The 26,477-nt window shown below is 40.4% G+C and overlaps 1 protein-coding gene across 1 annotated transcript in view; it reads right to left on the bottom strand.

Moving 5' to 3' along the window:
* The window catches only part of CDK5RAP2 (CDK5 regulatory subunit associated protein 2), a 100,721-nt gene extending 75,516 nt beyond the window's left edge, over positions 1 to 25,205 (bottom strand). The window contains exons 1-12 of the mRNA XM_065418586.1: positions 25,033 to 25,205; positions 24,415 to 24,482; positions 21,048 to 21,115; positions 15,775 to 15,885; positions 14,493 to 14,569; positions 12,297 to 12,420; positions 9,394 to 9,548; positions 6,900 to 7,062; positions 4,972 to 5,025; positions 4,429 to 4,548; positions 3,686 to 3,778; positions 1,112 to 1,330 (exon numbers count right to left, since the gene is read on the bottom strand). Of these exons, the coding sequence (XP_065274658.1) occupies positions 1,112 to 1,330; positions 3,686 to 3,778; positions 4,429 to 4,548; positions 4,972 to 5,025; positions 6,900 to 7,062; positions 9,394 to 9,548; positions 12,297 to 12,420; positions 14,493 to 14,569; positions 15,775 to 15,885; positions 21,048 to 21,115; positions 24,415 to 24,482; positions 25,033 to 25,085 (1,305 nt within the window). The 5' untranslated portion in view covers positions 25,086 to 25,205. The remainder of the gene's footprint in view (positions 1 to 1,111; positions 1,331 to 3,685; positions 3,779 to 4,428; positions 4,549 to 4,971; positions 5,026 to 6,899; positions 7,063 to 9,393; positions 9,549 to 12,296; positions 12,421 to 14,492; positions 14,570 to 15,774; positions 15,886 to 21,047; positions 21,116 to 24,414; positions 24,483 to 25,032) is intronic.
* Between the last annotated feature and the right edge of the window lie 1,272 nt (positions 25,206 to 26,477).

The following is a 26,477-nucleotide window of genomic DNA, read 5'->3' as shown; positions in this document are numbered from 1 at the left end:
GTAACTATACACCCTTTAATAATAAACAGAGTTCAGTCTGTCTGTGCAATCTTTTTTGTCTACAGATGCAAGCTCATTCTGTCTTCTGTGTAATTCAACATGGCTCAAGGTCAGTCCTTGCTTAAAGGCAGCAATAGGGATTTTTATGAGTTGACCATGCCCAATGGAGAAAGCTCATCCCCTTTGTTTATGCTGTTGCCAGAACAGAAGAACCAGCCCTCACTGAAGCAGCAGGTGAGAAGATTAAAATAAAATCCACATGAGAAGACACACAAGTAGACAAAGTTGTGCTTTAAGCTAGGCACGCAGCACGAGGCACAGCTTTTACTCAAAATAAGGAAAGATGGAAACCTGCTCTTTCACTTTGTTGCAGGAGCCTTGCTTTCTGAAACAGAATGTGCTAGTCTAGACAGGAAAGCAAGGTGAAAGGTCCTAAAGTAGAGAGCTGCAGAGAAATTAATAAACAGACACAGCACTTAAGGCTTGTTTTGGATTGTGAGCAGCCAATCCTTTGTTAATGAGATTTTTACAAATAGAAACGGAAATTAAAAAAGTACAGAATTTACAGAGAACAAGATGTGATGGTAAAAACAAGCAAGAATTCAGCTCAAGGTTGTAACCCTTAAATAATTTGCTATCATACTATAACAGGGCTGGAAAGAAAAAAGTTTAAGTTAGAGTAGTGTAATTTAAGATAATTTACAAAATATGTAGCCTGACAGATACGACAAAATTATCATAAATGTACACTACTAGAAAAATTAGAGATTCTACCTACAGGAAGATTGAGAGACTGTCTAAAAATTAACTTTTTCCATTTACCACTTATTTACTGATTTTATATAGGACTCAACCAGAGGGCTTTAATTACAAATAAGATCTGAAGAACATGCCCCAATCAGTTAGAACAACTTAAAAGATACACCCCCAAAACTTGTCTTAATCCTCTCAGCCATATCGTCCTGAAGACTGACTTTGGACACTTGCATTTAACTTTCAAAACGATTCAATTGAAATTTAGAGTGCAGAAGTGAATATATTAGAAAGGAAAGACATGCTAGATTAAACTTCATCCACTATTTTAAAAAAAAGAGAAAAATGTGATAACAACATTAATGGTTTTGTCGCCTCTACTCTTCTGTAGTTGTGCTTCATCCAGCTCCCTCTCCATTTTCTCTCTCTCTAGATTCAAATCATTTAGCTCTTGATCAGTCATTTTAATCCTCCTTTGTAGTTTACGGTTCTCTGTATCTTTTGTAAGGTTTTCGGAACGCAGCTCTGCGAGGAGCGTTTCTTTTTCCATCAAGAGAGCTTGATAATCCTCAGCACCCTAGAAGAGAAAGCAGCATTCATAGTCTGTACATGTGCTTTATGAAGCTCAGAAGTCTACACTCCTGCCTATTTTTCTTCCCCTTTCTCCCTTCAACATTTCATTCAACTTGCAAAATTCAGTGCAATATCAATTATCCAAATAGCATAGGAACATTACCTTCTTTGGGGTAATTAAGATAATTTTCAGTGTAATAAAGGCCTTCAATGAGATCCAGGTTGGGATAACAAGTAATTTGGTAACTAAGGTTTAGACAATAAAAGTTGAACTGCAAAGGAGTCTAGAGTGAAAATGAGAATAATTTGGGGCTTTTGGAAGTGATAATAGTACATAAAGTTTTTCACATCCAGGTCATTAGTTTCAATCCAGGCCATCAGTGGTGACCAAGTCTTAAGCATGTTGTGCATATGAACTGGAAGGCAGTCACTGTTCACTTCAGATCATATAAACCACTGTAGTTGGCCTCCTTGTTAATGATCACAGCAGAAATGATAATGAAGGAATGGGCCATGCAGCTTGATTTAGTGACTGACCCAGAGCAGAGGTCCCTTCAACGCAGTGTTGAAATTAACTGGCAAGATAATGAGGGGAAAGGTTCGCTTTGCCACCCACCATGCTATGTTGGTTCTGCAGACAGGAGAGTTTAGTTTTCAACTTTATAAAACTAACACCATTCACAAGACCAACGTTATAAAAGGAAGGGTGGACGGACTGTATTTCACTAAATGGGACTCTACTGGTGTAAATTGCAAGGGTTCCAACATGTAAGCCATATATCCATTCAGAGGCCAAAAGCTATTTGAAACAGAACTGGGGAGAACAGTTTATATTTACACCAATTTTAGTGTGTTGCTTTTTTATTTTAAACTTTTTTTTCCATTTCTGAGATCAATTTATAAAGCAATACTAATTTTTGAGCTAAAAGCTCCTGTTTCATTAGATTGTGACTGCTTCAATTCAATTCAAAGCAAAAATGCCAGCAGTCACTAAGATTCAGGCCGTTCAGGGTATATCTACAAAGCAAAGAAAAGCCCATGGCTGGCCCATGGCTGTTGACTCAGGCACATGGGACTCAGGCTGCAGAACTGTTTCATTGCTGTGTAGACTTCTGGGCTTGAGATGGCGTCCGGGCTCTAGGACCCTGCGGGATGGGAGAGTCCCACAGCCCAAGCAAGCTCAAGCCACAGGTTTTTCTTTGCTGTGTAGACATACCTCAGTAGCTTTGGTGCACATACATTAGCACATATAACACTCCTTCGACTCTTTCCACAGAGATCAGGAAGAGAAGGAAACTCATGACGGAACATCATTTTCTGTTTTTAATGAGTGTTATTTTAGTTACTCACTTTGGGAATCTGTGTTTTATTAGTTTTTGGATTGAAGACAAATGCACAAACATAAAAGATAAGATGTGATTTTTGGTTCTGTGAACTATTTTGAAGTCCAATATTCATTTTACCAAAGGCCTCCTGTTCCATAAAATGAGCCCTTTATATTGCACGAACTACCATAAAGTCCTTTTCTCCTCTGCACACATGGAAGTTATTAACGTCCACTGTTTTATTACAAACATTCCACTGTTCTAAAATAAACATTTCACACCTATTACAAAAAACAAAATAAAAAACAAAAACGCCAAGTCTCACACACCCACTCCTAGTCTGCTAATGAAAAGGAGACAGCTGTGTGCCGTCACCACACTTATGGCAATGCAGCCCAAAATCTTTCACTATCTTCCCAAGTGGTCTCATATACGCGAATAGAAGAAACAACAAAAGAATTCTTCAAAAACCCTCAAGAAAGACTTCTGTGGTGGATGAGAAGTTACCCAGCACCACCAGTTGAGATTTGAAAGGAAAGAAAGAATTTGAGTGGCTTCTATCTTCCCTGGCATGGTCCAGACTAGTGTCAACACGTGCAGCACATTTTCGTTCAAACACTTGTGAGATCATCAACAAATTTAAACTGATCACTGGAGTTTACCAAAGCTAGTGATTTTTTTCTTCTTCCTACACTAAGTAAGAAAGCTCTACACCACCTAAAAAATGGAGTTTCTATCCATGCCTCCATAATATCGGAAATTTATGAAAATCTATTCTTATTTTACATTTAAAGATGACTCTCTTTTTAATTTAATTATTCATTCTCACAATTGCTATTAAGAAAAAGAATTGAGGAACAAGATAGTAATGAGACAGCTGTACTTTCAGTGTTCCATAATTTAAACTGAATTACTTTAGGCAATTTGCTTAACAATTAGAACAATTAAACATTTTAAATTAGTTTTAGTTTCCTCACCCAGTGCACCTTCTGCATGAAAATATTGAAAAGCAATTGAAATTGTTTGTATCTTACCTTGAATTTCTGGATCTGAGCTTTGTGTGTGGCCTCTCTTGCCTTAGCCAATGAAACATTTAGATCTTCAATTTCAGAATTAAGCTCTTCATTCTTTAGACAAAAGAAATACTCATGGATGCATGAATACAAGTATCAAAAAAGTGACAGCGTCAAAACAAAGATCTTTCTAAATGGGCAGAGCTGAATAATAAACTATCAAATTGTTTATTCACCCAAACGTAAACAAAAAAAACTTCATAAAACACTGAAAATGCCCAACTGAGCTTTATATGTAAAGAAAGCAGTACAATAACTATACATACAAGTTCAATAACTTGTTCTATATGTCCACAATGTTCCACAAATATCTGATCTTCATTTGAAGGTGGCCCCCCACTACCCTGGCTTTTGTTAATATTAAGCTCATTCTCACCACACAAGGTTTTATAGCTTGTGCCTTTCTGCCAGCTCTACAATTGCTTCTGAGGATTCAGTAAGATGCTCTCTCTTCCCATCTCTCAAGAGCAAGTGTATCACCTCCGTCATGTATCTTTTTTCCATGGCCCAAATATCAAAACTCCAGCCATCACACTCGGATTTCAAGTAGCAAATATGACCTACAGGCTTCCACAGAACTGTTTGGATCTGCACTACTGGCCTGCTCCAAGGCCTACTCAAATCAACTGAAAGACAGTGGCTTCAGATGGATTAGTTCCTAAATTACCTGGATACTTCTAACCAGAAACATACAATCAACGTACCTCTTTTTCCTTTGTTTTTAATGCAAGAGTTAGACCTTGAATGGTTTTATCCCTTTTCAAACCATTTTTCTTTTCAACACTAAGCTCATTCTCCCTCTCTCGTAGTTCTTCTTGAAGAGACTAAATAGATTACATTAGGTTGCACTAAGTTAAAAAGTTCATACTAAAATACACCATAAATGCACAGTATGTATTAAATGCACTAGCTCATGCAGTTCTTACATCTCATTAGTCAAACTATTAAAGCAGACTATAGACCAACTCTAAGATGTCTCCTTACAGATCTGTGACAGGAATATGAGGAAGGAAAGCTGATCTACCGGGATGGGCATGAGTATCAAGCATACTATCTACTTTGCTGTTTGGAAATAGGCTGAGCCTTTGCTTTGTCTCCTAATACAACAAAAGAAATTTTGCCAAAGGTTCTGCCTTAATCCAATTTGAATTACTAACTCTTTACGTCTAAGAACACATACGAGAAAAAAAAAGACTCCCCAACATATATATTATAAATGTTCAAAGAGAAACAAGTTTTAAACATACCTGGATTTTTTTTTCAAAGCAATTTTTCTCATTTCTAAGTTCCATTTTAATAGCCTATAAGAACAGAATAGTTGTCACTCTGAAGTAAAAATACTTTAAGCTTTTGGGTACCATCATTAATCATTAAAAATCAGACAGTTAGTACTTCATATACAGACTTTCTTTTGGAGCATGTTAAGAGAAGTATGCCTCCAAACCAAGTTAGTTAATAAAATGTATAGTTATAGGACTCCAACATTATGACAAGACTATATTGTAGACGTCTAGAAAACAACTCTCCCAAATGAGATCTTTCTACAGAATTGTACTATGGAAAACTAAAGAAAGCCATGTTCCTTGATGACACATGACAACTCTGCTTGACAAGTTAAAAAAATGCATTTTTAAAGGGGCAGTTATCTATGACAGCAGGGCACACTTATAAAGTCGATTTACTAAAAACTGCTCCATTTTAATTAAGACTTTTTGGGGGGTAATTTTCCCCAGAAAAGAGAGAGATATAAGCAGCAGCAACTTATACTTTTACATATCTTTAAGACAGGGGTTCTCAAACTGGGGGTCGGGACCCCTCAGGGGGTCACAAGGTTATTATATGGGGGGTCGCGAGCTGTTAGCCTCCACCCCAAACCCCGCTTTGAATCCAGCATTTATAATGGTGTTAAATATATTAAAAAGTGTTTTTAATTTATATGGGGGGAGGGAGGGGTCGCACTGAGAGGCTTGCTATTTGAAAGGGGTCACCAGTACAAAAGTTTGAGAACCACTGCTTTAAGAGGACAGTCCAGTAAAGGTTATTTATTGTACCAGTAATACTAGTCAAATCTCTCTCATCACTATTACACCCTGAGAAAAGAATACTGTTTCTAAGGTGGATATAGCCATGGTCACCTAATAATAAAGGAACTGATTTTGGCCCTCATGCCATAAATTGATTTTAAAAGAACTATGTTAAGCCTGATGAACCTCAAAAATGATATTCCTGATCAAATCAAGCTAGGGTAGATTTTCTGAAGGTTTCAATCCTTTCAATGAGTTCCTATAAAGAGCTAGAGCTCTTCTGAGCTTTTAAGTCCACTGCTCAGACTGAGTCTAAAAGTGCTCTCCTTTCTATTTTTTGATTTAGGGCAGAAAGGAGGGAAAGGTACTGTTTTATATTGATTGGAACATAAGACACTATCTTGAGCAGAAAAACCCAAAACCTACCAAGGATAAAATTTCTTAGAAGCTTGACAGCTTCCATTATTTATCATTTGGATTCTACCATCAATCCTCATTTATGGTTTGAAGAGAGCCCTGAAGAGCTCAAACTAGCCTTAAGACTTGCTTCTGTTTTCCAATATTCAAGATAATGTTTGACTTTCTCCACAAGGCACGTAAAATAGACAGATGACTGGTAGATAGTTCCCTCTGTAGAATTTGGGGGTTGGCCTTCTCTATTTCCATGAGACCTGATTAGGCCTACCTCTACTATCAAAGCCTCCCATGCAGACCACAGCAGTGAAGAGATCATTTTAACTTTCATGTGATATTCCGTATTACATAAGGAAAGTTCTCTATTAAGGGGGAAAAGCCTTAATAAGAATTACATGCCTATTGGCTTCAGCTCAAAACATCTAGCAGATTATTTTTGGATTTCTGTTATGAGACAATGATATATTATGTGTTACAGAATTGTGTAGAAAACATAAAATTACCCCCCAAAAATGAAAAAACTCTGTGATGTGACATCTAAACAATGAAAAGCATGAAGTGTAGTAGTGCTCAATAATGGCTGCCAAACCTACAAGGCGACCAATGAAAGGAATTTGGGATGGAGGAGGCCTCTAAAAAGTTAGCTTAAGTCACTTACTTACAGTTATCCTTAAGACCTTTAAAATTCTAAACCATGTGAGATTTGTAACGGTCAGGTTTTCAGTCAGTTTCCTCACCTCTATCTCACTATCTTTTTCATGCCTCAAAGCAACAGTAAGTTCTCTGATTTTTTCTGCAGGTAAGTTGCCATCACAAGATTCACTTTGAGACTTTTCCTCTTCAAGGTGCTGAATTATAGCTTCTTTACTTTTCAGAGACAGAGTCAGTTGTTCTATAAGTCTAAAAAATTACAAGATGTGGATATTAATTTTGCATCATCTAAAACTAAATACCAAACCATTGCGGTAGATTTTATGGGAGGCCTCCCATAGGACAAAGAGCACTGGTAACATTTTGGAAAGCACTCTCAAATTACCAACCCCTCTCTTTCCCTCCATAGTAACCAGAACATTTAAAGCAAGCAACTAATAGAATCAAATTATCTAAAAATAATTTTTATTTTTTAGGAACAATACTCTCCTCCAGTACTGGTAAGAAAGTAAAATGCTTAACCCTTTCATCCTAACATTTTCCACATGAAGAGTGCTGTATCTAAATGCTCTCTAATATTTAAGAGTCATCAGTACAGACCACTTCCTACCAATTTCCATATTACACACACAAAGTAATGAATGGTAGAACATGTATATATTAAAATATAACTGGAAGGAAGTATGTAAGCTAGAGCACATATTAGAGTCCTAATGTCTTTGCACAGAATGTGATGACAAATGTCAGTTATAGTCCCTTCCTTACTCAAGTGCTTGTATTGCATCTAACTTGCTTCTATTGATTTAATAAAATAAAAATAAAATAAAAAACACAACACAGTTGAATTTTCTGCCCCATTTAACAGCAGTTCCAAAACCACTATCCATGGACCACCAGGAGTCCACAGAGGTCTTCCTGATAATCTACAAAATAAAATCTTTTGATCCAATAATGGAGGGATTGGGAGTACAGGTAGGTCCAACAGATGCATTCTCCAATGAAGTGGTCTGCAGACTAAGAGCTGGAGATCAACTGCTGTGTAGCAAAAGCAGTGGATCACCACCAGTGTTTGGTGGAATAACACTTTGAAATGTATCCTCAGAGTTGTGGTTGTAATTCAAGACTGAAGTTCCTAGACTCTTACATTGCCAAACCCATGCATAGTGAATATTTCAGCCCTTACAGTAAACTTTCTCCATTAGTTCTCAAGTTTTCTACGCCCGAAAGTATTTGTGCTGATCCAGCATCCAAGCATCTATCCCTGGTAGATCAATGCAATACTGGACCATAAAAATTGAGACATTCTGATCACCTTGTTCTCCCACACTTTAGCAGCTGCTCTCACAGAAGCTACTACAGTTAGAAATTAGTGCTTTACCCGATTTGAACATCTCAGGAATTATCAAGCATTTGTTTCCAGGTCAAGGGATTCAGGACAGTAGCTGGTAAAATCATGATGGAATTGAAGTTAGGGGAGCCGGGGGGAAGCAGAAGCAACATAGTATTCAGTACAGCATGATTTAAGGTAAAGTATTAGGGTAAGTGAATGACTTATGCCACTAGAGAGTTCGGATTCACAATTTTCCAACTGTATAAAACATTTATATCTGACAATTTATGAAATATCACACCTAAACCTGCCATTAGTCCAGTAGTCTGTTTTAGACACTACTCCAAGAACACACATAAGAAGTTAAAGGACTCAGACGAATGTAACCTTCCACCTGTTAGTAGTGTGGACCAACTGTGCAGTTTAGCATCCAAGAATCGGAAGAGACATTCTTTACAGTTAAGCCCATGAAGACAGAGTTTAAGAGGTCCCCTAGACTCTCACTGACAATTGAAAACTTTTGCCGGGACCTCTGCTGACTAGATACACATTTTTATCACAGATATTCACAGAACCTCTGAAGTTTTAATTCTAAAGAGGAAAAATGCACAGAACCGGATATTCCTCCCTCCCTCCCCCATCCCCCCAAGTTGTCCCCACATTCACATTGCCTCATGGTAACCAACTCATGATTCAAGCACTTTTCATCTCCCATCAACTCAAAGACCTCCAAAAACTAACCAAAGCATTTACAGTCCAAACTGCTGCACAATATTTTCTATTCCTGCTAGAATTACTAACCTCAATGGACATGTCAATGGGATTGAATAGCATCTGAACACTACGAAAGCAGGAAATGGGTACAAACATACAAATCATAGCCCTCTCCGCCGCTTCAGCAATGGCTCAATAAGCATATTATTCTTGCACACAGATAAAAAGCAAGGTGGCCACGAACATGCTTTAAAGCAGTGCATGCGTTTCTAGGTCACATGCCCTTACCCACTCTTCATTTTCAGACCACATTTAAGGCTCAATTTTCCTATGAAACATGTAGCTTGTAACACTGGTTGCTGTGTTTGTTCAACAGCTCATTTTACAACACTTGTATTAACGCTCCTGGATCTCAGATACATCTGAGGGTAGGATCAAGCCCTTAAAATCTATTTCATATTGACTGGTTTGTTTTTATCACCTTTTAACAATTAACATTTTCCATTAGTTAGAAAGATTACCAATAGAAGTCTGACCTGTCTTTTTCTGGCAGTTCTGTAATACTATCCAGCTCCTTCAGATGTGTATTTGTAACTCCAGAGAGTTTTTGTTCGACAGCCATTCTTAGAACTTTCTCTCTCTCTGTCATTGCAAAGGCTTTTTCCACTTCTTCTTGGGCAGCTTTAAGATTCTGTACTCAAAATAAACAAGCATAATGCATTGGAACATTAAAACAAAATGTTCATCAAGTTCTTCCATGCTACATTTCCCTTCCCAACATTGTAAATGGTCAATCATTAAGTAAGTTTAACATCCTTAACATACTTTGCACCTCTAGTTCACCCTTCACTAAGATCTGCAAGTGCTCTATAAACATTCATGAATGAACCCTCAACATGCACCCGTGAGTAATGAGTATACAATCTGCATTTTACAGATAAAGAAAATTAGGTATAGAGAGGTGAAGAGACTTGCAGCAAGTATGTAGCGGACCTGGAAACAGAACGGAGTTCTCCCAACTGCCATGCTTTGCTTTTTCCACAGACAATGCAGGCTTATCCTACAACTCTTGAACTTGAGAAATAAATATTTACAATCAAAATCAAGGCGATGTTAAATCAAGGAGATGTTTTACTCTGTAAAAGATCAAATCGATATTCATAGCTATGATGGAAGCAAGAAGTACCCTTTCCAATATATATTGTCCGCAGTATTCATCAAGAACTGCTATCAACACACACTGTCCACAGAGAATTTTCTCCCCAACACCAACCAAAACATAGGCAAGATCTGTAAATTCTCGCCAAATTCTTCAGGAATTTTCTGAGGATGTTGGCTGTGATAAAGAGAATATATACTCTCCCAGAGTACATGAAGCAACTGATCTTAGTGGTTATGTTGGAAATAACCAAATGGTTGGACTACTTTCTAACATATCCTGTAGCCAAAGACAACACTGTCTTTGTCTCCCTATGTACTTCTCAATCTTCCTTACTCCCCCCATTCTCGCCTTTGTGCCTTCTGTGAGCATTTCTCCCTATGCCCAGAACAGTCTCCCTGTTATCTGCCAAGTAAGCTCGTCTTCAATTCGCTGCTATTTAAAAAAAAAAAAAAGCGCCTCTTTAGGAAATCCTTTATCATTAGTAATACCCAGACCCTTCCACTCCTGAAAAGTTGTTTTGTATCTTGTGTGTGTTTACTTTTAAATCAAAACCTCTTCAGGACAGAGAACATGGCTTGGCTATGTCCTTTGAAGCTATGTAAACTTATGGTGTTATATAAACATATCACTAATAATATTCCTATGTTTGTCTGATTCAGAAGCATAAAGAAAATTAACCTCAGAGGCCCACACTGTTCTTTCCAAGTTGTATGAAAACAGTAAAATAACCTTGATATTAGAATATTTGCCAATCTTCTGTTTGATGAAGTTCTAGGCAAACAATGGTCTGATGGATCCCTTTGGCACAGAGAGGATTCTCTCCATCCACTGACATTAAGTTAATAACACCAGTTAAGTGCAAAAGAACACTCTGAGAATACAAATGTTAAGATTCCAGCAAACTAAAGGGAAAGTTGGAGTGGCTGCTATCCCTCTGAAGGAGCTCTCCCCCTCTAGGGATACTGCTAAGTCATCCCAACAGAGAACACAATCCTGAAGCTCATAACAATTCCTCTTAAAGTATCTCTTTTTTCCTGAGTGGGAGAGTATACCTTTGGAATATGGCAGACTGCATCAAGTATACATCTTTTGGGAAATCTTTTCTCAGAGAAGGAACCCGCACCCACACACAAAATCTCACCCCCTTGGACAAATTATACAAGTTCCAGGTTGTGATATGTTATCAATATATGCTGTATATATATTTCTGGAACTAGGTACATGTATTTCCGGCAAAGGGCACTTAATATAAATTTGTTTGCTGAGTGGTTCTGCCTCCCTTCTTGATGATGAGAAAGCATTTTTGTTCGAGGGGGGGGATGGACTATCTGAGAGCTCCCAACGTCTGGCCACTCAGCTGTGAGCACATGTCCCAGAACAGCAGGTTTTATCATAAGTTAGTTGGGAACACTTGGGCAAGCCCCTTGTTAATCCTTCAGAACCATATCAATGACCAGTATTTGGCAGAGGTAACCCATCACTGCCAGAGGAGTTCAAGAAAGTTTTGCTAAGATACTTTCTCAGAGACACACAAATTAATGTGCTACCAGACTCCTGCTGCAGTCAACACCTGGCAGATGGGATGTCATAATCCAATTCCCACCAGCACCAAAGCAGATACTGGAGTGGAAGGCGAGTGAGCGAAATACAAGAAAGTACTTCTCAATCCATCTTTTCAGAAATAGGTATTGCAGATGACCTGTCACAACTCAGTCACATATACTGAGCACAGACTTTAGAAGTCCCCATGTCACAGACTCATACTGGTATATAAAGGTCTCTAACACCAGAGTTATGGGGCCTGTGGAATGACACCACCTCTTGCAGCATGGTTTCACTTTCCTAACAAAGCAGAGACCTTGCTGGCAAGACCTTTCAAAACCCAATTCCCCATTACCCCAAGTATCACGGATAACCTTTCACCTCTCCTGCAAAAGCCTACCTTGCAAGAGATGGACTCCCCAACCCCAACGAGGAGATAATATGCCTTGTTCTAAACAAACCCAAAATCCACTAGAGGAGTAAGTACTTCATAGGGCTCTGCCCATCTTCCACATTCCGAGATTTAATAATATTTGACAAAGCTTCCCCATTCATGGCATTTATTCTATTTTTATTCTGGCTATTTTTCCAGTGAAGCTGAAACAGCAGCTCTGAAAGCAGCATTTAAGCAGGTCACAATGCTAAATATCTCAGCTGAGAGCACACAGGCACTAGGGAGCTCTGCACAGCAGAGTCAATAACTAATTCAATTACTCTTCAATATTGGAGACTTGCCTCTTCCAAAAGGTTTATTCTGCTGGTGAGAATTTCTTCCACTTGTTGTACTTTCTTATGAGCCTCTTCTTTCACGCGCTGTATTTCAGCATCACCGCCTTGAGCCAAGCTTTCAACCGCTTTACTGCGGGAACAAGATGTAGAAATCTCCACATTAAAAAAAAAAAGAGAGAGAGTGCGGATCATGCTCATAATTAGTGCTTGTACTTTTGGGAAATAACAAGGTAATTGGGCATCTTTCCTGTTTTTACATAGGTGACAGACACTGTACTAGCATGATCAGATTATGGCTGCACAGTATGACGCACTTAAAGCATGGGCACGCAGATTATATAGGCAAAGGGATTCCAATGTACCTGCATGTTACTTTACGGATTAAATATAAATGTCTACATTTATATAACAATGATTGGGGTATTGTCGCTGCTTGATGTAAAGCAATGAGAGTTCTCCACACAAGTCTTGACACAGTTGATAAGAAAGAGACGTTTATCATTTCTTTGATAATATATACACTTCTACCCCGATATAACGCTGTCCTCGGGAGCCAAAAAATCTTACCGTGTTATAGGTGAAACCGCGTTATATCGAACTTGCTTTGATCCGCCGCACTGCTCAGCCGCCCCCCCCCCCCCCCCGGAGCACTGCTTTACCGTGTTATATTCGAATTCGTGTTATATCGGGTCGCGTTATATTAGGGTAGAGGTGTATAAATGTGATACTATCTTGATGTTTTTAAAGCTTCAAAAAATTATCTCAAGCCTCTGGCAATGTTAAATTTCTACAGAAAGCAGCATTACAACAGAAAATGAACTAGTTGAAGGGTACACATATATATAAATCCCTACCCAATTCTCTTTTCCCTAGTTTTCAATACTTTTTAAAAAAAGACTCAGGACTTTGTTTGTGTTTCTTATGTAATGAAGTGGCAATCCTACCTTTATTGTGCTTTACCTATTATTTTTCCTCAATTCTGCTTCCTATCATGAGCTTCAGTAGTGCATGCTTCCCTACACTGACCAGCCATATGCCTTGACAACGATCTGGAGGAATCATATTTAAGGGTAATTGGGCAATTCAGTCTTCGGGGCCCCATTAGAAACTTGGCCTCTCTCAGGCTGCCAACAAGAGGACTCATTAATGACAATTTGATACTTTGTGAGGTGAGCTACACAGAGACCTAAATTCATTTAACAGATGCCACTTAGCAACTGTTAGATAGTAACAGCTTTCAGTCACTACCAACCTAGATTGGTTTTCAACCAGGCACCTGGAGGTGAAGAGTTTTATATCCAATTACCAGTCCTCCCAAGCCATCCAATTTTTCTACAATACACATCTCTTCCAGCTTATACATAGATACAGTAACATTCACAATCAAGAATCTGAACAACATACTGATAAAGTCAGAATCAAGTTAAATATTCACTGGATAATACCAATTGGAAGAGCTTATTCTCATCAAATTTACTAGAAACCCAGATTTAAAAAAAAAAAATAATAATAATAATAATAATAATAATAATATGTGCACATTTCTTAGATTTTTGAAGAACGGGAAGTGGCATGTTTCACTTTCCATCAGTACTGAACTAATGTCCCGCCACTGCTGACAGTGACACTTCAGATACCATCTTTTGGATGAGAGATCAAACCAGATGCCCTGATGGCAAGTGACCATTAAGCTCTGAGGACATCTTCATCTTTTACAAGTGTTGGGATGTTAAGCCAGTCCCAAATCATAGAATCATAGAATATCAGGGTAGGAAGGGACCTCAGGAGGTCATCTAGTCCAACCCCCTGCTCAAAGCAGGACCAATCCCCAGACAGATTTTTATCTCAGATCCCTAAATGGCCCCCTCAAGGATTGAACTCACAACCCTAGATTTAGCAGGCCAATGCTCAAACCACTGTTGGCAATTACATTCTATCTACCTGAAAATACTCCTGGAGGTTCAATTTGATAGGCTATTCTTCACTGCCTATTCTAACTATGTAATGGCCCTTTGTGCTTCTAAACAATTACTGTAATTCACTCCAGAGATAGGTGAAGCAATTTCGAAACATGAGTTTGCAAAATCCTCAGGGATCCTCATGTACGGAAGGTACCAAGAAGATTCATTATATACATGGCAAGTTCTTGGCAGTCCTAAGTTCTAGAAAGGTTGCAGGCCCTTAGAGAGACAACATACTTACGAGGCTTTGATGAGCAGTTTTTCCCTCTCCTGCAGGTCACGTTTCAGACTTTCTACCTCAACCTTCAGCTCAATATTCTACAACATAAAGTTAGATGATAAGATGCCAAGATGCCACACAAGCCAATGCAATGCAAAGTTAACCCTGCACATTGATTACATTTTCCTGTAATAGGCAATAACAAATTCAAAAACAAATTAGGTGCAGAGTATGATGGAAATAGGAAATTACTTCCGATTCTTAGCCTTCAAAAGAGTCTTTATTTTGAGACTATTTTCAAGCCTTGTAAAAGTCTCTAAAGCTTCTTAAAAATCATAATATTAAAACACCACAGTATATATGTCACACAGCAACATTAAAAACTATTTTCCCTTTTACCATATTTACAAGAAAATTTGTCATTTTTTTAAAACAGATCAAACCAGTTACCTTGAGTTCTTCACAGCCATACAAGCGGTTTTGCCTACAGAAGATATTTAGGGTATGTCTATACTACAAACCTAAGTCAACCAATATTACATTAACTTACAGCCACCGCATGTCCACACTACCCTCCTTGGGTCGCTGGTGCGTTTCCTCACCAAGAGCACTTCCACTGACCTAAGAGGTTCCCAGTGGGCTGCCCCCTCTGACCTGCCCATTCCCCAGAGGGAGCGGGGGTAGGAGGGAAATTGCCCAGGGTTTCTCCCCCCCTCTCCCCCACAGCCCCGGCTCCCAGCTGGGAACAGGGTCCCAAGTCACCTCGAATTCTCGGCCCAGCTCCCAGCTGGGAACCAAGCCGCCCAGCTCTCCAGGGAAGCAGGGACTTTCTTGTCAATTTCACGTCTCCTGTAAGTACCATAGCAGGAAAAATAACTAACATTCAGAAGATGTAAGTATGACATTCAGGTGGTGTAGGTAGCAGACTTGACCTTTCATTTTCTTCCTGCTATGACTGGTCTGGGAGATTACACTGTGAACACTAACCATCAGTGATATAACTGAATGAGAAGACTCCAATAATCACAAGAACAAGTTATTTAAATTAAGATTTCAGAGGAGAAGGAAGCTCTGATTTATTGTTTTAATAATTTAATTGTTCGTTAGCTAGTACTGAAAAATTGAAATTAATCTTTCATATTGTATAAAGGTCATTTTAATCCCTTTATTATTGCATATAATTAGACTGAAGTGAAAAGAACTGGCAATACTGAAATTTCCAACAAAGGATGAACATCAATTTTTCAGACAGTAGAAACTGTTTGGAAAGAGACAATTACTTGCAACGATTTTAAATACCTACAATTTTGTAGAGGTCTTCAGTTGGACCATCAAATTTCTGCTGCATTCGCTCCTCCAGAAAATATATACGAAGCTTTAGGTTGAAGTTTTCTTTTTTCAGGTCAGTTATTTGCTGTTTAAGAAGAGAAATAAATAAACTATGCCACATTTCACAAGTAAAAATGATATTGTATTTGTTTTAGTTCCTCACAGTGCAAAAGGCAAATAAAAAGTAATAAAGATCACAGATTAACAGACCATGAAGATATGAGACTTTAAGTCCCTACTTAAAAAGTTACTCAACAATAGAAATGAATACAGTCATCTTGACACCATCCTAGTCAAAAGTAATAAATTAATATTCTGCAAGTACACTAGAATTGTGGGACCATCTCATATGCACACTGCCCCCAAACTATCCTCCTTTAGGCTACTTCTGACATTCTAAACCTCTGAACAGCTTTCAAATCAGCTGCTTCACCCCTTACGTTGATCCAAAGAGAGAAAAAGAGACCACCACCTCTTCCCTCTTCTCCATTATGTGGAATTCCTCCTGCCTATCGCTGCCGCCCCAAAAAACCACACTGGCACAAGATCCAGAATAGGTAATACACTTGCTACTAATTTGGGACTGGATAAGGGCCAGTATCTTGAGGCTAGAAACACCTGCTTTCTGCTTACCCACGGACAGCCAGGAATCTATTCCACCCACACCACTGCTAATGATACAGCTCCCCCCAAGGCCATGAGACACTGGCCCTTAGGGGAAAAAACAGTTATAAAATAGTTTGTTTGTTTTTTTAAACACATTACATTTTAGCATGACATTTTGCAGACCAGAAGGGAATGCCCGTGCCCCAAAGAGCTTACAAATCAAGTATTACAGCAGCCTGGCTTTACAGACAAAAGGATTTTAAAAAATTAGGTTTAAAATATTTTTTTTAGTAGTTATTTTCCCATAAAAAGGAAACTTGAACAAAATACATGAAAGTGTGGAGTATAAAGGTTTTATTGGTAAAAGCTTGGAATGTCTCTACATCAATCTTGAGGCAAAGCCACAAATAAGGCTTGTCATCCCAATCAAATGCCAATAAACGCTTTATCCTACAGAGTCACATACTTTACAGTACAACTGTTAGCGTATACACGCAGGGTATTAAAACAAGTCTTCTTGTACGTACGTCCTTTAACAATTGTGACTTTTAACTTTCCCAATAGGAAGAAGGCATATTAGTTAATGATTTCATTAAAGAGAAAGTCTCCTTTTAAATTTTTTAAGAGACCAAGCATGAAACATTTATTCAAATAAAACAAGTGCCTCCTGCCAGCTGCTTTCTGGAGAAAGAAACTGAATATGTAACTGAGCAACTAATAAAATATTTATATAGGCTTCTCTAGAATGACAGTGTTGTGCAGCTTGTAAAAATTATTAACAATACAATTTTTTAAAAGATGATTGGCCTGTAAAAGTTAGAGTTTTTTCCTCAAAAATAATTAACTCTGAGCCCAAAAATGCAATCTCTTCCTCTAGGCTGAGTCGTTCTTGCGCACTGAGTAGCCTCATCGTTACTTCCACAAGTAAGGACCACCCAAGGGAGCCTGGGTTTTCAGGACTGGGCCAAAAGTCTGCACACACTGCTGCAATATGAGGAAGGTTATCTACGTTATCAGACTTTGGAAGTCTTCACTCCACAGCACTAAAAAGCAAAATGAATGATCATGAAGAGTGATAGAGCCAAACCTTGTCTACACACACACTCCACATCGATTTAACTAAGGTGTGTTGTTGCACCAATTTAGTTAGACCAATGCAAATCTGTGGGAATACACAAACCAATTTAAGCATTCGCACACAAAGTTGCATTGATTTAATTAAACTGGTGCAACATCACACCTTAGTTAAACCAACGCAACTTTGTGTTAAGACCAAGCCCTAGTGCAGTGGTCCCCAAACTTTTTACCTTGTGCCCCCCATAATCCTGTCTACACCCCTCCGAGCCAGAACTGGGAACAGGGACACGGATGGGGGTAAAGGGACCAAGGCCGGAGCCACAGCTGCGGGTGGGGGTGGGGCCAGGAGCAGAGCCTCAGCCAAGAGCCAAGCCCAGCAGCCAGGGCCAGGAGTGGAGCTGGTGCTCCCTCCCCAGCCCTGTGGGGGCTGGACTGGGCCCCAGCTGTGCCCCCCACAAACTTTCCTCCATGCCCCCCTAGGGGGCATGCCCCACAGTTTGGGGACTTCAGCCTTAGAGCATACGAAGATACAGAAACCCTGTTTTGCAGTAGTCTCAGAAGTCAAGAATTTCTCATATAAGCGAAGGCTATAGAATTGGGCCCTGAGGGACCAAACCTGCCCACTTTACTCAAGCAAGTAGTCCCACTGAGTTCAGTTTGACTATATGTATGAATTATACAAACAATATTTATCGCTTAATTGTTTAAATTGCCAGCGGATTATTCCAGGTTGCCGTTATTTTAAATAGCTCGGCCAATAAAGACACTGAAGTTAAAAACATATGAACATAAGTTATGTTAGTGAAACTTTTTTCTAGTCCTACGTTCATCACACCTGCAGCACAGAGCAGAGCTGGGGCAATATTGGGAGTTTTGGAAAATCTCATCCTAAATGCAAACAATTCAAATGCAATAATAAACTAAGAACTTAAAAACACAAAAGCCAAACAAACTCAGAGCAAAGGTAATTCAGTCACACCCACAGACTTTTTAGATTACATAATGCAGTTACAATGACAGCTCAATAGAGCCATCATGTAAAATGTGAGCAAGTTAACACAGTTGTAGGAATTTTAACTCGGAGTCTCCAGTTTTGACTTATTTTTCTTTAAATTTCCTTCTTTCAAAATATAAACAAAAAGAAATAAACCCAACAAGTTTCTTGAGAGAAGCTGACTCTGCGATTCAAGTACGACCTATACAGCCAGGTGCCATACGACAGCATCAGTAGGGAAAATAGCACTTGTCCTTTTCAATTTAACTGCAATTCCACTTTTGCATAAAGCCACTTTTATACAAAATGACATCTGTCACCACAGGCTGTGGTTTCACTGCACAGTAACAGTTCCTGCCAGCAGAACCCATTTTCCAACAACAAAACTGTAGTTAAATGGTTGAGAACAAAACAAAACAAAAACACAAAAAATAGTCCTGAGCCACGTAACCAGACGTTCCTCCTTTCCGCTTACCAGCGCAAAGTAAATGGGGAAAGGGCGCAGTTAAAAAGTCTTTTTCCTTTCACTCATTTAACTGCATTTCCAGTTGCACACAAAAGCAAGCTTGGTGCAAAAATTCCTTCTACTGCAAAGAAACCAGACCATACGAGCACTTAAATTCCTATTTCTATGCCTGTTCAAACTTCAGACTCTACACCCTAATTCCTTAGGGCTCAGAACATCCTGTGGGCCTGCACAAAGAGGGAAACTTCTTTGCATGAATCTCCCCACTGCCCATGCAGGGGTCAACTGCCTCCTCTGCTCTGTTCTTCCTCTCTCATACAGGTCAGGGACATCACTCACATGGAGAGCAGCATACCATTCCCCTCACATGTCCGGCACAGAATCCACTGAAAGGTTAATTCAGCCTTAGGATGCATGCACTGCAGACAGTAACTTTTCTTCACAGCCGCTCTACATGGAAAGCAGCAACATCAAGCATTATCTGTAGCTTTGCCTAAACTAGGATTTAAAGGTGTGATGAGATCACACTTCCAAATCCTAGTCTAGACAAGGTCTGCAGCTGCCAGGGAACTGGGAGTGGAGAAAAGACCCCTAAGAAGGGGATACCTGGAGCCAGCATGGAGGCCCATGCAGAGATTGCCCTAGCCTCTAGCAGAACCCAACATCCATGAGGACAACCTTGAGAATTTGAGGGTTCTGAACCATAGGGAGGAAGGAAGGATGGAAATCCTGTGCCTTTCTGTAGGGAGGAAAACACAACCCATCTCTCTTTTCCTCACATGGAACAATCTGGGAGAGACTCCGCAACGGGAATCTCATGGAGTTTGCCCAACTCTCCGACAGCACTTTTCCTTGGAAATGGACAATCTGAATCTTTAAAATTACCAAGCCACCCCAAAGTGATTATTCCTCACTGGGTAGTCACATGCTATGTTTAAAATATTGAGCTGATCTGAATGCAAAAAACAGTAACAGTTGTTTTAAGCAGGTTATTCCTACCCCATCTAATATTTGATGGCTCAAAAAAAGAGAGTCAGACAGACAAGGAGTTTGTAAGAGCTTTCGCCAAAGCTTTCCAGAACAATTCATGTTTGGACTGACATCAAGCCTGTGAACGACCCAGAAGAATTTGAGAAAGGGACAAGAAGCTGAAAGAAGGATTTAGAATGGAGATAAACACTCAGCCATAACAATCTACAAAATGCAAACAAACAATGCTAACTTTTTAATCAGCTACACATTTTAAAATCATATGCCCTAAAAAGTAATTAAGTCTTATCTTTTGAATACCAGAAAGATCCTACAACATATATGAGGGTTTAGTTATGTTACAACCATTCAGAGATCAGAAATTGCCAGCTTTATTAAAAACTGCTAAATAATTTATTCAGTTGAAATCCCTCACATTTGGGAAAGTGGCAACCCCTCACCCCCACATTTTCACAAAAATGTTCATGATATTCCAATGAGCTCCAGTAACAAGTTTTCCAAACCGAATCTGACAACAGTACGATTCTGTTCCACATAGTCTATCAGTTAAAATGACATCGCCTGTTAAGTCAAAAATGCATTTCCTTATTGGTGTTACAAACACATTTGGCTAGTAAATCTGATGGCAGAAGGTATTGATATAGCACTCAACCATTAAAAAATTATGCTGTCCCTAAATCAATGCACATTCAGTAATTCTTTGAAATATGAGGCTGCCATTGATTCCTTTTAAGTAAAATTATGAAGTCAGACAAATGCCATATATTGTATTGTAAAGATATACACTAATACTATTCTTTAGGAGGAGTTTTGAACACGGAGCTGTGCCCACTGTTATGCGGCAACTAAGATGGGGAGTTTGCTAGCCCTAACAACAGGATTTTGCTTCAATCTTGAAAGTTACAGTTCAAAAATGGTGTTAATCATGGACTTCAATGGAGTTATGCTAATTGACACCAATTGAGGTCTTAGCCCAGAGTCAGCATGCATTTATTTATGGGTCCCCATGAAGTTATTGTACATCTCTGTCCTGTCAGTAGTCAGTTCCACAGCACATTGCATAGGATTTAGTAACCGACTCAGTCACTAAATTTTACATTACAAATGTACTTACATTTTCATAATCCTTCATGGTCCGAGCTCTGGTTGGTGAAACTGCATCTTCCGCCACATCCAGTAACGCTAGACATTTGAGAAGACAATTAAAATAGATCCAAACACCAAAGGATGCAAAGGTACAATTTTATTTGGAAGAGATAAAAAGCTTATTTTAATAATCAGAATGTATTAAAAGCATTAAACACATTTGTCATTTCATGTCCCCTTTTTACATTATGGACTAAACAAGTTATTGTGACAAAAAACAAGAAAATCCAGACAAGATGTACCATAAGCATCACTGTATAAGGTGTTGAGCACCAGCAACACCCATTTAAATCAATAGAAGTTGAGGGTGCTCATGACTGCACAGTATTGTCCCACACAAGACCAAGACTTGCATACATGGAAGATGTAGCAAAGAAATATTAACTACTTCTCTATATATATGGATTATAAATAATCAAAATGTTTCTCCCCCATGTACTCATTCTGCAAGAACCAAAATTTATCAAGGGATGCAAATATGGCACTACGGCTGCTGTTAACATATGCAAATGTTTAAAAGAGGGGGAAAAGAGGTTCTATACAAAAGATTTCAAGAAGCCAAATAATACACAAAATGTAACATTTTATATTCTCTCTCTCTCATTGAGGTACCAAGGTCAGAGTTGTCACAATTTAGAGGAAATATTGAAATAAGTACTTTCAAAGTTATCAAGTAATTCTATATACTCTAAACAGCCTTTCAGTATTCCCAGGAATGCCAACCAGCAGTCTTCAAATGTGGAAGATTTGATTAACCTGATGAGATACATAGTTCGTAGAGCACCTACAATAACAGGATTATAGCCATACTGCAATGTAGATATATTTCTTATAATTGCTTGCTTTCATATTCAATATTCTTCCAGAGAAGGTGTATGTAAATTGCTTTCATTATTGCATGGCAGAAGTTATATTGTAGACTGAATTTCAACTATTTGGCTAAAAACACAAAAGAATAGTGGGCAGAATAACATTCAAAATACGAGGCCAAAAACTGGCTCCCAGAACACAAAAAATTGCTATAATTGTGCATTATTAGTTTTCATAGAATCATAGAACTGGAAGGAACCTCGAGAGGTATTCTAGTCCAGTCCCCTGCACTTGTGGCAGGACTAATTAGCTAGACCATTCCTGACAGGTGTTTGTCTAATCTGCTCTTAAAAGTCTTTAATGATGGAGATTCCACAGCCTCCCTAGGCAACTTATTCCAGTGCTTAATCACCCTGATAGTTAGGAAGTTTTTCCTAATGTCCAACCTAAACCTCCCTTGCTGAAATTTAAGCCAATTGCTTCTTGTCCTAGCCTCAAAGGTTAAGAAAAACAATTTTTCTTCCTCCTCCTTGTAATAACCTTTTATATACTTGAAAACCAGATTCATGCCCTCTCCGTCTTCTCTTTTCCAGACTAAACAAACCCAATTTTTTCAATCTTCCCTCATAGGTCATGTTTTCTAGACCTTTAATCATTTTTCTCTGGACTCTCTTCAATTTGTTCACATCCTTCTTGAAATGTGGCGCCCAGAACTAGACACAATACTCCAATTGAGGCCTAATCAGAGCGGAAGAATTACTTCTCGTGTCTTGCTTACAACACTCCTGCTAACACATCCCAGAATGATGTTTGATTTTTTTGCAACAGCATTACACTGTTGACTCATTTTTAGCTTGTGGTCCACTATGACCACCAGATCCCTCTACACAGTATTCTTTCCTAGGCAGTCATTTCCCATTTTGTATGTGTGCAACTGATTGTTCCTTCCTAAATGGAGTATTTTGCATTTGTCTTTATTGAATTTCATCGTATTTACTTCAGACCATTTCTCCAGTTTGTCCAGATCATTTTGAATTTTAATCCTAAACTCCAAAGCACATGCAACCCTTCCCTGCTCGATATCATCTACAAACTTTATAAGTGTACTCTGTATGCCATTATCTAAATCATTGATGAAGATATTGAACAGAACCGGACCCAGAACTGATCCCTGTGGGACCCCAAGGTTATGCCCTTCCAGCATGACTGTGAGCCACTGATAACTACTCTCTGGGAATGGTTTCCCAACTAGTTTTGCACCCACTTTATAGTAGCTCCATCTAGGCTGCATTTCCCTAGTTTATTTATGAGAAGATCATGCGAGACAGTATCAAAAGCGTTACTAACGTCAAGATATACCGCATCTACCGCTTCCCCCCATCCACAAGGCTTGTTACCCTGTCAAAGAAAGCTATCAGGTTGGTTTGACATGATTTGTTTGAGAGAAATCCATGCTGACTGTTACTTATCATCTTATTATCTTCTAGATGTTTGCAAATTGATTGTTTAATTATTTGCTCCATTATCTTTCCGGGTACAGAAGTTAAGCTGACTGGTCTGTAATTCCCTGGATTGTCCTTATTTCCCTTTTTATAGATGGGCACTATATTTGCCCTTTTCCAGTCTTTTGGAATCTCTCCCGTCTTCCATGACTTCTCAAAGATAATCATCTATGTTACTTCAAAATAAATAGTTCAGGCTGTATTTTCTCCCAAACCTGCAGTTAGATGAACACACAGCCATCACACCATAAAGCAAAACATGCTGAATTACTATCCCTGCTCAATACAATTCAGTAATACCTGATGGTAATGCTTTTTTTAAAACATACATGTATAAGGAATCTGCAGTGCGTAACTGCACTACAGCTGGAAGATCTGGTGAGAGACTTTCATGTGATATCCTTAAAACAAAGCACTAAGTAAACCACCATCATCTTCTCTGATGATTAGTACAAGAAGTTCAAGAACAGATTCTGAAAGCTGCTAAATGTCTTGCAGGATCAGAATTTTAACAACAGAAACTTAATAGCTTGGTATCTTGGACTAACACCAGTTTCTGCAGTGATAGCTTGAATGTATAAGGTTTGTTGATTTTCTTAAAGGGACATTCAAAAATCATATGTCGCAAATATAAAGATTTATTTGATTCGGTTACTAACATCTATTAAAAGTGAATAGGACTTTCATGTTTACTTTTCACTATTTATGCTCTTTGTTAACTTTTGACATTTCTACCAGCTGGGTAATTAATTCAGTTTCACTTTGTAGTCAGTTTCACTTTCAGCTTCAGTGCTGCACTATCTGGATTGCAAATGCTGTGGGAATGATTAATGGTTTGGAAAAATAAGCAGTCACAGGGACATCACAGAAATGTTTTTATTGGTCTTCATTGCTGTAAGAACCAGTTAAGTCCCTGCAAATAAGATTTTTATCTTTAAAACCTAATTTTGCAGTCTCCTAAAATTAACATTTAATGTGTTCTTGACCCCTTCCTTTTCACCATCACAGGTTAGCTGCCCTTACCTCCACTGACTCCCAGGCCAATGCGAGGTTCATCTCTGGAGACATCTGGCAGTCTGGAAATACTGACGCTAAGAGTGAGACAGGAGGCAAATGCAGTGATGGAAAGTTTAGAAACCCCACAAAAAGTCCCTCCTCCGTCAAGATTTCCAGCATCAATCCCCCACACAGTACGTGACAGATACCGAGAGGGAGGGGAGGGGAGGGATTGGATCCAGGTAGCAGCCTAGCACCCCTTCCCCAATATCAGACATGAAGAGCCAAGCAGCCTCCCCCGTGTCGAACCCACGGGACGGAGGAATATAAACAGCATCCCTGCCCCAGTGTGAGACCCAAGCAACAGCAACCTCCACCAAGCGCACACTCAGGGGATGAGGGGCTTCAAAGGCGAACAGCCCTGCCCCCGCCATCAGATCCAGCCCAGGGAAGGGGGGGTAATCCCGAGCGCCCCTGCCCCCCATGCCAGACCCGTGGGAGATTAATCCCGAGCGCGCCTGCCTCCCCCGGGAGATGGGGGCGTTAATCCCGAGCGGCCCTGCCCACGCCAGACCCGGGGTGGCCCCACCACCACCCCCCTCCAAACCAAACGGTCCCAGGCTGCCTGTCCCGCTCCGCTCCTACCTGCCGCTAAACTCCACGGGCAGGGTGAGATCCTCCCCCGGCAGCGAGTCCATGGCGGCTCCGAGCCCTGCAGGGACCCTCCAGCGGCGGCGACTCCGGTTGTTATTGTCCGAGTTTGGCGGCTTCGTTGGAATTCAAACGGCCGCAGCCGCTTCCGCCATCTTGTATACCCGACTGTGAAGCCGCTGAGGCCGATCTGGAAGGGCACGGGAAGCGGGCACGATAGAAATCGATGGGGGCGCCGCCATCTTTGCTGAGGGCACAGGCTGGGTTTGTGGTCAAACGCCATCTTGACTGAGGGCAGATATTGCGGTGACCACGGGCAGCCGCGTTCAGGACTAAGAACAAAGGAGGTAGTGAATGTAGGCAGTCACCATCTTGAGTAAGGGCAAAAGAAGGTGCCCTAGGAGCAGCCGCCACATTTAACAGAAGAGCGAGGGAGGGTGTGACCAGGCGCCATCTTTAGTCAGGGCAGGAAGGTGCGTATGGGAGTCGCCATCTTTAGCCAGGGCACAGTTGGCGTAGGAGGTACAGTGTAGCGTGGAAATGGTTAGGATCCCACAGTGTGTCACACCCGATACAGCCCTTTAGACTCACTAAGATACTACAGCCACTTCTGGGGTAGAGAAATACAGGGGGTAATAGGAGCCTATATAAGAAAGAGACCCAAAAATCAGGACTGTCCCTATAAAATCGGGACATCTGGTCACCCTAGAAGGGGAGTATCTCTGAAAGTGAGGCCCTCAATGTCTCATCCCGCCCCCCAAATAGGGTTGACAACTTTCTGATTGCAGAAAACTGAACACCCTTGCTCCGCCCCTTCTCTGAGGCCCCACCCCCACTCACTCCATTCCCCCTCCCTCCATCACTTGCTCTCCCCCATCTTTGCTCACTCACATTCATTTTCACCTGGCTGGGGTAGGGGGTTGGGGTGGGGTGAAGGCTCCTGTTGGGGGTATGGGCTGGAGATTTGGGGTGCAGGAGGGGGTTCTAGGCTGAGGCCAAGGGGTTCGGAGTGTGGGAGGGGGCTTGGGCTGGGGCAGGAGATTGGGGGCAGGGGGGTGTGGGCTCATGGGGGGCCAGGGATGAGGGGCTTAGGGTACAGGAGAGGACTCAAGGTTGGGGCAGGTGGGTGAGGGCTCTGCTGGGGTGCGGACTCTGGGGTGAGGGGTTTGGAGTGCAGGTGGGGCCTCAGGGCTGGTGTGTGAAGGCTCCAGCGGGGGGGACAGGCTCTGGGGTGGGGCCAGGGATGAGGGGTTCAGGGTGCGGGAGGCGCTCTGGGCTGGGGCCGAGGGAGTGTGGGAGGGGATGCGGGCTCTGGGATGGAGTTTGGGTGCAGAAGGGGGCTCAGGGCTTGGGCAGGGGCAAGGGGTTGGAGTGCGGGAGGGGGGGTGCGGGCTCCGGTTGGGTATGTGGGCTCTGGGGTGGGGCCGGGGCTGAGGGGT

This window comes from Emys orbicularis, chromosome 18 (genome assembly GCF_028017835.1).
Source record: "Emys orbicularis isolate rEmyOrb1 chromosome 18, rEmyOrb1.hap1, whole genome shotgun sequence".
Taxonomy (NCBI): Eukaryota; Metazoa; Chordata; order Testudines; family Emydidae; genus Emys; species Emys orbicularis.
This window is presented reverse-complemented; position numbering and strand designations above follow the sequence as displayed.